Source organism: Saccopteryx bilineata, chromosome 4 (genome assembly GCF_036850765.1).
Source record: "Saccopteryx bilineata isolate mSacBil1 chromosome 4, mSacBil1_pri_phased_curated, whole genome shotgun sequence".
NCBI lineage: Eukaryota > Metazoa > Chordata > Mammalia > Chiroptera > Emballonuridae > Saccopteryx > Saccopteryx bilineata.
In genome coordinates this window covers 43676689-43688372 of record NC_089493.1, presented here as the reverse complement: position 1 = coordinate 43688372, position 11684 = coordinate 43676689, and the positions used below count along the sequence as shown (strand labels likewise).

At 37.6% G+C, this 11684-nt stretch overlaps 1 protein-coding gene across 2 annotated transcripts in view; it reads left to right on the top strand.

Annotated features, from left to right (window-relative positions):
* Positions 1 to 11684, top strand: part of TMEM260 (transmembrane protein 260) — a 73298-nt gene that overhangs the window by 45803 nt on the left and 15811 nt on the right. For both annotated transcript variants that reach the window (XM_066275162.1, XM_066275163.1), the window contains 2 exons: positions 904 to 1075; positions 3895 to 4043. In XM_066275162.1, the coding sequence (XP_066131259.1) occupies positions 904 to 1075; positions 3895 to 4043 (321 nt within the window). The remainder of the gene's footprint in view (positions 1 to 903; positions 1076 to 3894; positions 4044 to 11684) is intronic.

Below are 11684 nucleotides of genomic sequence, written 5' to 3'. Positions count from 1 at the left end.
CTCAGGACCCAGGCCAACTTTGCTCCAGTGGAACCTTGGCTGTGGAAAGGGAAGAGAGAGACAGAGAGGAAGGAGAGAGGGAGGGATGGAGAAGCAGATGGGCTCTTTGCCTGTGTGCCCTGGCTGGGAATCGAACCCAGGGCTTCTACATGTCAGGCGACATTCTACCACTGAGCCAACCAGCCAGGACATTTGTTTTGTTTTTTTGGGAAGCATTCAGCATTTATGCCAGTTTTTCTTTGAAGTTAGAACATCTACCTTATCATTGAAGGGCGTTGTTCTGCTTTTGTTATAATACCTGGGGAGAAGTAAGACTCAACCATCTAGTACTTCCCTCCCCTCTCATTGGTCTCATTCCCTAATGATCGCTTGATCTGGAAGGGAGGGAGGAGCCCAGGGAGCTCGTGGTCCAGGAAGTGGTGCACAGCATCTGTCTTGCATGTGGGAGTTAGACAGATGTCATCCCAGTTTATGCCAGAAACTGGCAGATTTCTTTTTTGGGTTTCTGAACATGCCTTTGACTGAATTAACATGAAATTACCTTCAATTCTGAGTGGAATCAGAAGCTTGACTTTTTTTTTTTAGTAAAATTGGATATGCTTTTAGGGGGAAAAAATGTCTTATTCTTGTGTACTACCTGATTCTCTTTTGATAAACATGATTATAAATTCCAGAAGTGAAATAATGTATTGTTGTTGTTTTTTTATTTGCACCTTTTTTTCAGATGATAGTGTTTACTTTTCAGATATTGTAGGCATACTCTTAGAAAATATAAATTTGATTACTTTGAAAAACTAAAGTTAGATTGTGCAATGAGAAAGGCATGGGGAAGAAAAAACCCAGCCTGATTAAAACTAAAGCAATATGTTGCTAGTTTAATGTGTTTTTTATCCTTTTATTTAGCATTTGTGACCAAAAGAACAACTATGTGATTGATAAATTTGCAAAGAACCTTCTAGCCTCTATGCCTCATGATGCAATTATCTTACTCAGAGGAGATTTGCCAGGAAATTCTCTCCGTTACATGCATTACTGTGAGGGACTGAGGCCAGACATTTCATTAGTGGATCAGGAAGTAAGTATATGAAAATATATCTAGAATATAGTAATTATAATAATTTAAAACCATGTTTTTTTTCATTTTAAAATGTATTTTTTAACAGTGTACAGGTACAATTATGATCACTCTTAGGTAGAATATATATCACATTCTTTTGTTTATTTTAACTAATGATATAAATCCTATGAATTGTCTCTTCATTATTTAAATTGAATGTTTTAAGAATGTGTTTTATGTTAGATTCAAATAATATCCTAGGTCTCTAGTTCACATGATAAACCATGAAAATATAAATTTATTTTTAAATTGTTCTTTTACATTCAAATTAACTCTGCACACTGGTCCAGGGATTAAAATAAATTAGGTTGAATATGAAATAAGTCATACTGCATAGACATTTCACTCAAAATAGAAATTATTAATCACAATTCTGTTATAGAATTTTTGTGTGAACTTTGTTGATCTTATGAAAAGAAATACTGTTGGAGAGAACTTGTGAAAGTTTTGAGGTCTTTTGAAACAATTTTATGAAACTGAAGAAATATATTAAAACTGTAAGATTTATTATTTAAACCATAAATACTTAAAAGGGAATAAGTCTATCTCTTGTGTTTTTAGAACCATCATCAGGAAAAAAGAAATTTTAAAAAAGATTTTATTTATTTATTTTAGAGACCAGAGAGAGAGAGAGAAAGTGAGAGTGAGAGGGGAGAGAGGGAGGAGCAAGAAGCATCAACTCCCATATGTGCCTTGACAAGGCAAGCCCAGGGTTTCGAACCGGCAACCTCAGCGTTCCAGGTTGATGCTTTATCCACTGCACCACCACAAGTCAGGCAGGAAAAGAGAAATTTTTAATCTTAAAAAAAAAAAAGATAAACTATGATTAGTTTGAGTGAATAAACTATTAGGCACAATAATTTAATACATTTTGTTGAATTAATGAAACTTTTTTAGAGAAAACTTTATAAACAGACTTGCAAATATAGGGACATTTACAAATGACACATTTTTATAAGCAGTTTGCCTTTATATCTAGTATACTGATTGATTAATTTGATCTTCAGTCCAGCTTCGGACAAAAGCTAGATTATTTGTTGATAATATGGTATCAGAGTATGATTTTAAATACTGTTTGGGATGGCAGCTACTATTGTTGAGAAGTGTGGATTTCAATGTTAATTAGATCTAAATTCAAGTCCTCATCCTGTCACTTCCTGAATACATGACATGGAGCTAATGATTTTTTCTCTCAGAACCTGTTTCCTTATTTATAAAATGGAAATGATCATCATATAAACATAGAATGCTTTTGAGTGCAGGAAACAAAATACCTGATTAAGAGTAGCTTAATAGCAAGTGGTATGGAGAGAGCTGGTTTTAGAAAACCACAAGCAGTTCCGGGGTCAGTGTTCGGGGCAGCTTTTCTGCAGGTATCTTAGTGTCATGTATGCCCCCTTTCAAGCATCATATCATGAAACCAAGCCAAGTACTTCTCCTGGAGCCTGCCCCAGCTCCTCCCTCTGTTGGGAATAACATGTACCCCAGAATCCCCTCACAGACCTCCACTTGGGCCCCACTAACCAGTATTGGGTTATACGCCCACTCCTAACCTATTCACTAGCAAAGCGGAATGACTAGACCCAAGCATAATGCTACCCTGGTTACCTGATCAAAATCATGATTGTGTTAATAAGAAAAAAGAAGGTATTAACTGGTGAGTGGGCAGTCGACAGTATCGGATATAATTATTCTCACATAATAAGGTTTATGAGAATTAAATAACAAACCATGTCATAGCATACTGTGGGTATTTAATTAATGTTAATATCCCCAAGAAGTGAAATTGTTGGCTAATAAAATAAAATTCAGTAAGTATTTTGTGGACATTTGCAGTATGCCCTCAGTGACTTCTAATTAAATGACGTTTAAAGCAAGTAAAACATATGAAAAATTGCCAAAACATGATATCCGAACTTTAACAAAGCTTTGAAAATATAAATAGAAATCTTTAAAAAAAATTATACATATAAAAGTATAAAATCAAGAAAAATGTCTTTATCTGCTATTAATGATTTATTTTAAATGTCAGGATATGTAATTAATTTAATTTAGCCAGAAGAGTTTTTATCTTTGAAACCTGGATTATCAGATGATCGAGCTTCTCCAGGGCAGGGATTATATACTCTTTTGAGTGAAGGAAAGAATGGAGTGATGATGCATCTTTTATTTTTATTTTTTTGACACATCTTTATTTTGCCTAGATTGTCTAGTCTGGCCATCAAAGACATTTCAACTTCAGCAAACATAATTAGAGAACTATTCTATGCCAGGCAATGTGCTAGGTGCAGAGGCACAAAAATGAGAAGATACAGTCCCTTCCCTCTAGGACGTCATAGTCTAGCGAGGAATAGGCTAAGAGCTTTAACAGAGGTAGGTACCAGTGCTACAAGAGCATATTCTGCTGTGGAGACTGGGGAGGGCATCCTAGGGGAAGTGATGTCTAAGCTGGTTTTGAAAGCTGAGTACACATTCTCTAAGTATAAGAATGGGGGAGGATCATTCTGAATAGTTTGTCAAATGCATGGAGGCAGAATGAAACCAGACCCTGACCTTGCCAATGGCAGTCATAACTTAAGACATGAAATCCAAGGTTTAAGTCATTCTAAGAGTGGTCAGTGCCACACACCTCAGTTGTGCTTGTATGTATTTTTTAATTATGTTTATATCGGATGAGCATATCCACATTTTAGAACTTTTTTGTTGTATTTGCTAAATTTGATTTTTCTTAAAGAAATATATTTAAAGCATGACATCACATGTTCTTTTTCTGGCAGATGATGACTTATGAGTGGTATTTACCCAAGATGGCAAAGCATTTACCAGGTGTCAACTTTCCTGGGAACCGGTGGAATCCTGTGGAGGGAATATTACCTAGTGGAATGGTCACGTTTAATCTTTATCGTTTTCTTGAAATAAATAAACAGTAAGCATTCTTTTCATATAATAGCTTTTCTAAAATCTTAAGCTGTTCTAAAATTGTTTATGTAGCAGCTGTGCTTCATCCAAAAGACCAATTTTCTACACCTATTTTCCTGTCACTGGTGAGATTATCTTTGTAATTAAATTGAATATCTGAGCATATATGAGGCCAGGCAGAAATAAATGTTATTGTTCTGGGTAAAGGAAAAATAAAGACAGATTAGCAAGAATAGCAAATAAGATCTTAGTACCATTCAGAGAAATTAGAGATGTGCCTGCCTACTTGAATTCATTGCAGGTGGATCGCAAGCAATTATAGTTTCCCCCTGAAAAACACCATGGCCCCCTTTTAAGTGTAAAGAAAATGTTTTCCAGGAATAATCACTACATAAAAATAGCTTAAGGATTTTTTTATAAAGGATAAGGCATTTTTATAAATAAGAAAAACACCTACAGTTATATTGACTGAGATAACATATAAGAATTGTGAATTCTGCACTTGAGAACATAAAATTATTCATAACTAAGGTCAAGAACAAATAACTCCTCCAATAGTATAGTGCTGAATATTTCTCCTGTCTGTGAAATACTTGGGAGTATCCAGAGTATGAAGAAGAAAACTTATTTCATAATTTCTATTCTCTTATAATGGGGACTTTAGAAAATCTTTGTAAATTGCAAAGTTAAATTATCCCTTACTAAGAACATAATAATATACTTTTGGTGTTCAGAGCCTGAAGTTTACTGTGGCTCATGAAGTAATATGAAGGTAATGGGAATAAACATGCTGTGAGAGTAACATTTAATTGTTCTATTTTGGAATAAAATGCTAAGAACCATTAGCATCCCCAAATAGACATTTTTTTGTGTGTGTGAATTGTATTTAATTCAACCTCACAAACATTTATTGAATGTGCCATGTTCCAATTTATATTAGGCCCTGGCAATATGAGACTCATGTCCAAATTTAAGTTAACTACAATCCAGTTGTATAGCTACATAGATACGAATACAACTGGCCATAATAAGATGGGATAAGCGCTGGACCAGCAAAGCTTTGTAGAGTGTGAGACATAGTAACTGTTCAGTGTTTGTCTACTGAATGGATGATTTAACTGACAGTATAAGCCAAGTATTCTGGAAGCATGGTTGAGGAAGCAATTAATTCTGCCTTGGAGCATTTATTCAACATTTATTTAATAAATATTGGGTATCGAGAGTGTCCAAACAACTATGCTAAGCAAAGCTGCATGGACATGAAGACTGCTGTTACAGTCTTCTGTAGGGGTTCAGGTGGCATTTTAACTATGAAACAGATAAATGATTGTATCATCTGGTAAGGGTGATACCCTAGTATGCAGAAAGTGTTGGAGACTTAGAGGCTAAGTAGGAATTTGTCAAGTAGGTGAGAGAAGACTGATTAAAGGGAACTGCATGTGCAAAGTACGGAAAGGACTTGTGGAGCTCCAGAGAAACTGGAGTCGGCCACGTGTGCTTAGAGCTCAGGGCTTAGAGGGCTAGGTGAGGTGATGAGTGTGGAGGGATGATGGGGCCCAGGCCACAAAGGGATTTATCCTTAGGCATGGATGAGGCATTTCCTCGTTATGGAAATATGCATGTTCCTTGTGAAAACTGCAGACAGACAGACAAGTATGGAGATCAGTATCATCTGCCTTTCAAGGGCAACCACTGTAAACACTTTAGGAAACTTTGTGAGATTCTATTTTTTTTTTTTTGTATTTTTCTGAAGCTGGAAACGGGAGAGACAGTCAGACAGACTCCTGCATGCGCCCGACCGGGATCCACCCGGCATGCCCACCAGGGGGCGATGCTCTGCCCCTCCAGGGCGTCGCTCTGTTGCAACCAGAGCCACTCTAGCGCCTGGGGCAGAGGCCAAGGAGCCATCCCCAGTGCCCGGGCCATCTTTGCTCCAATGGAGCCTTGGCTGCGGGAGGGGAAGAGAGAGACAGAGAGGAAGGAGAGGGGGAGGGGTGGAGAAGCCGATGGGCGCTTCTCCTGTGTGCCCTGGCCGGGAATTGAACCCGGGACTTCTGCACGCCAGGCTGATGCTGTACCACTGAGCCAACCGGCCAGGGCCTCTATTTATTTTTTAACAAATTATTTCTTTATATACACACATATATGTATATATATAATACTTGCAAAAGGTATTTTACATAACTGGGATAATATTGAGTTTCCTGTCCATTCTTTTTTCACCTAATATCTCATTATGAGCATTTCCCTGTGCACTCAATAAAAACATCATTAACATCAGTTTTTGGCCAGTATAATATTCTCCCATAGATTCATGATAACTTAACAAATATTTTACTGTTGGACAGTGTTGTTGACTTTTGCTATCATGATAGCATGGTGATGAACATTCTGGGCCATAACTTTGTTAATATTTTTGACTAACCAAGGCCAAGGCCACGGCCACAGGATAAATATTGTTTATTGGCATCAGTTTGTTTTTTTAAAAACTAGAAAAAATGTGATCCTATTACTCAGAAATAACAAATACATAAAAAATGTGTATTTTTTACAAAGTTGAAATCACAATATGGAAGAATCCTATTTTTTCCTATTGTTTCATAAAAAACATTTTTTTAATCTTTTTATAATTCCTGTGAAAATATTATTTAGTAGCTACATGTACTATAATTTAATAATAGTGGAGTTGGACTATTAGTAGAAACTTAATATGATATCTTAATTTTTTTAAACTATTATAAAATTACAGGCTACAACAAATACCTTTGTGTATGTAGTTTTCTTGTGGAAGAGGTAGAAATTCAAATTACTAAGGTGGATTCTCAGAAGTGAAATTATTCAGTCAGAAGACATGAACCATTGAAAGACACCTGATAGAGAAGCTTTCTCCCAGGTACTGGACCATCAGCAATAAATGAAAGCTCTCTAAATAGCTACTTTTTAAAAGGAAGAGAGCTAATACTTATTGAACATTTATTATTTTGTTTTTAATGTGCAAAAACTTATCTCTTTTTGCTGTATAGGCCTATGAATTTTAACACATGTATACGTTTGTGTAACCCTGCCAACAATGAGGACACAGAACAGGTCAATGACCTTCAAAATTCCCATGTGCTGTTCCTATGTAGTCATGCTGTCCCCAAAGCCCTAATCCTTGCAACCACTGATCTATTTGTTCTCCATTACTAGGGTTTTACCTTTTTTCTAAAATGTCATATAAATGAACTTAAAGTATGTAACCTTTTGATACTAGCATATTTCACTTACCCTATTACCTTGAGATCCATCTACGTTGTTGTATGTGTCAATTTTTTATTCCTTTTCATTGTTGAAGTACTCCATTGTATGGCTGTAATACCATTTATTTATCCATTCATCTGTTGGAGGACACTTGGGCTGTTTCCAATTTGGGGCATTTGTGAGTAGAGCTGCTATAAACATTTATATAAATAAATGTACAGGTTTGTGTGTGAATATGTTTTTATACCTCAGAGTGGGATTAGTGGATTGTTTGTTTTCTTACCATTGAGTTTCAAGAGTTCTTTAAATATTCTAGATACAAATCCTTTGTCAAATATGTAATTCATAAATATTTTCTCCCAGTTTGTAGCTTAACTTTTTGTTCCTTTCTAACTATATTTTGCAGATAAAATTTTTTTTATATTTAGATGAAATCAATTTTTTTTTCCTTTTATGGGTCATACTTTTTGGTATCGTATATCTAAGGTACTCTTTGCCTAATGCCAGATTACGAAGATTTTCTTCCGTTTTTGTCTAAGAATTTTATAGTTTCATGTTTTAGATGTAGATCAATGATCCATCCTGAGTTAATTTTTATAATGGGGGAGGTGTTAATACAGGGGGTTTTCTTGCATATGAATGTCAAACTGTCCTAGTATTATTTGTTGAAAACATTATCCTTTCTTCATTGAATTGAATTTATTAGTACCATTCTCTGTACTTACCAAGGCTTTATACTTGGGGTCTTGTTTTATTATCCATTCTAATAATGTCTATTTTTCATTTGTGTATTTAAACCATTTACATTTAATGTAAATGTTGACAGGTTTAGATTATGCCTTCCATTTATTATTTGCTTTTTTTTTTTTTTTTACAGAGACAGAGAGTGAGTCAGAGAGAGGGATAGACAGGGACAGACAGGAACGGAGAGAGATGAGAAGCATCAATCATTAGTTTTTCATTGCGCGTTGCAACACCTTAGTTGTTCATTGATTGCTTTCTCATATATGCCTTGACCGTGGGCCTTCAGCAGACTGAGTAGCCCCTTGCTGGAGCCAGCGACCTTGGGTTCAAGCTGGTGGGCTTTTGCTCAAACCAGATGAGCCCGCGCTCAAGCTGGCGACCTCGGGGTCTTGAACCTGGGTCCACTGCATCCCAGTCCACTGCACCACTGCCTGGTCAGGCTATTATTTGCTTTTTTATCTGTTCACCTTTTTATTTTTTGTGTGAGAGAGGAGGAAAGGGAGAGAGATGAGAAGTATTAACTTATAGTTGCATCACTTTAGTTCATTGATTGCTTCTCATATGTGCCTTGGCTGGGGGGCTCAAGTTGAGCCAGTGACCCCTTGCTCAAGTCAGCAACCTTTAGTGCAAGCCAGTCACCATGGGATCATGCCATTCAAGCTGGAGACCTCAGGGTTTTAAAACTGGGTCCTCAGCATCCCCGGTTGATGCTCTATCTACTGCGCCACCACCAGTCAGGCTGTTCTCTCTGTTTTTTATTTTAATGTTCCCCCTTTCCTGCCTTGTTTTAGATAATCTGACTTTTTTAGTATTCTATTTTAAATTATTTATTGTGATTTTTACTGTCTCTTGGTAAATTATTTTTAGTGGTTGCTCTTGGGATTACCGTACACATACTTAACTTTTCACAGTCTATTTAGGATTGATAGTTTAGTACTTCAAGTGCAATGTAGAAAACTTACTGCCAAATAAGTCCTTTTTAACTGTACCACTTTTGATTGTATTGTCATCTGTACTATATCAGACATGACCATTTTTATTTTCAACTGTCTACATATATTTTAAAACTTAAGATAAAAAGTAGTCTAAAACAGTGGTCCCCAAGCCCCGGGCTGCGGACCAGTACCGGTCCGTGGGCCATTTGGGGCCGGTCTGCAGAGAAAGAATAAATAACTTACATTATTTCCGTTTTATTTACATTTAAGTCTGAACAATGTTTTATTTTTAAAAAATGACCAGACTCTGCCGCGGACCAGCGCAGCTTCCAAATAACGGTGCGGAATTAAGGAAACACACTTTGTCAGAACAAAACCGATGGGACCGGGAGGACTCCTCAAACTGCCTGGCAGCATCTGAGTGCCTCACAGCCTCAGTTCGCTTTATTATATGGACCTATGCAAATCAAGGACCCTGATACAAAGTTGCACATCAAAGGCTAAGACAGGAACTCTCCCAAGGCAAAAACAGTATACATTAGTGAATTTTACAAACATCTGAAAACAAAGAGTCAGAGGAAGGGTATGTATATTGCTTCCTGCAACCCAAGGAAGGAAGGGGAGTGAGTGCAAACACAGAGCATCAAAGCCAAATATGGAGATGGAGGGGGTAGAACTTAAGCCCCCTGCCAAGCCTTGAATCTATAATGGCTTTTTGCCATTACCGGTCCACAACATATCCCCCTTTTCTTTTTAATTTGTGTGCGGAGATTTGCACTCATCTGATTTTCTAATTTGGAGGCAGACGGAGAAAATACAGAATAAACACAAAATTAGTATAGCCAATGCTAACAGATACCCAAAATAAGTATACTAATACATCACAGTAATTAAAGCCTTTAAGCAAACTCTTTAAGCTAATAATACAATAAGAATCTATAAAAGAGTAATGTCCTTAAAGTGTTCACCAAGTCCAAGTTGGCACCAACACCATTCCAAATCTCTGCAAATGCAACCCAAACCCAGTTCAGTCCATCAAAAACTGTCACAGGAGCAGGAGTCCAGGAAAAGTCCACTTTCAGGAGAAGTCCACATGGCACTGGAATTGCTGTCACACTTCCACACTCTGCAGCTAGCATCAAAGTCCCAATGACCGCTGCTTCCCAGCTGGCAATGACCCAGGTAGACTGGAAAAGCCATCTGCAGCACGCATGAAGACGGAGCTTCCGTTTTCTTTAAACTGGAAAGATGAACCCAGGGGTCCTATACTGGAGCTTTACAGCCATGGAGTGGTGAGGAGAACCTTAGGATACACCAAGCTGGGTGGCAGAGGTAATTTTGTAAATTGGCAAAAAAGGAAAAAAGGAGCTCTGAATTAGGAGTAGGTCCTAGCCTAAACTATGAGTGGGGCATTGAGGCAGGAGGAATAAAAGAAAGACTGTATATTAATCAAAGCAGCAGAAAACAGGACTATCAATACCCACAACAGAGATCTTCGAGGGAAGAATAAAAAACCTGAATATTCAGGCAAGACCTGGTTAAATGACCCTTGTTAAATGAGACCAGTCTACCAGCTACTTGGAAGAAATACCCCAGGCTTGTCCACAGTGTCGTAGATGGGGCTGACGGCCCTGGGCACCTTTTAGCCTTCAGTGGCAAATCCCAGTATTCTGGGCAAGGTTAGGTCACAGGTGGATGGAGCAGGGCTGGAAGAGACTGAACCCTCCCTTAGAGGAGTGAGGGGGAAGCCTACCTTCCAGTGTCCCTTCTTCCTCACAGCAAAGGCATGTAAGCCTGGCAGGCTTTGGCTTAAATGACCATCCTTTCCACTATTGAAGCAGGGCCCTGATGAAGTTCCAGTTGGAGCGTTGGAGCCTCTGAGGGCGTATGCCAAGAGCTAGTATTTTACCTGATCTCCTTTGGGCTTTTTCGGCCTCTTGGTACCTTAAAAGCCATGCTCAGAAGATCTCGCTGAGGAGCTTGAGGGTCCCTATCTGCCTATATATCTGGAGCTATTCAGAATAGAACAAAACAGTGTCATTAGCTGGAATCAAATAAAAGTAAAAAAAAAAGGTAGTAGTTTGCAGGACAAAAATTTGGGCATCTCTTGTACATCAGCATTCAAAAAATTTAAAGTGAAAAGAGCATGACAAAGAAGATTTGCAGGAGTTTGAGGGTATAATTCCCCTTTTTTAATTTTTTCCAATTGGTTTTTAAGTGTTTGATGTGCACGCTCTACAATGCCTTGACCCTGGGGATTGTAAGGAATTCCCGTCCTTAGGTCAAGTCCAAAAGTCTGACAAAATGTAGTAAATGCTTTTCCTACATATGCAGGAGCATTGTACTGTTTCAGTATAAAGCTGTCCATTGATTATTAAGCCTGCTATTCCTGAGCTGGATCCGTCAGTAAAGATTGTAGGTGCTTCAGGAATGGGCTCATTAACAATTGTCTTAGGAAATATAAAGGTAGTAATTAATGAAAATTGAACTATTTTATCAGCTGGGTAGTGAGAATCAATTTGGCCTGTAAAATTTGCAAAAGCGATTTGCCATTTTGTGGAAGTTTCCCAGAGCCATTGTTGTTGATCCTTTGAAAAAGGAACAACAATAGTCTGTGGCTCAAAACCTATAAGCTGCAAGAGTCGCCTACGCCCCTTGATAATCAAGGAGGCAACAAGATCAAAATATGGAGATAAAACTTTCTTAGGAGTAACAGCTAAATGAATCCA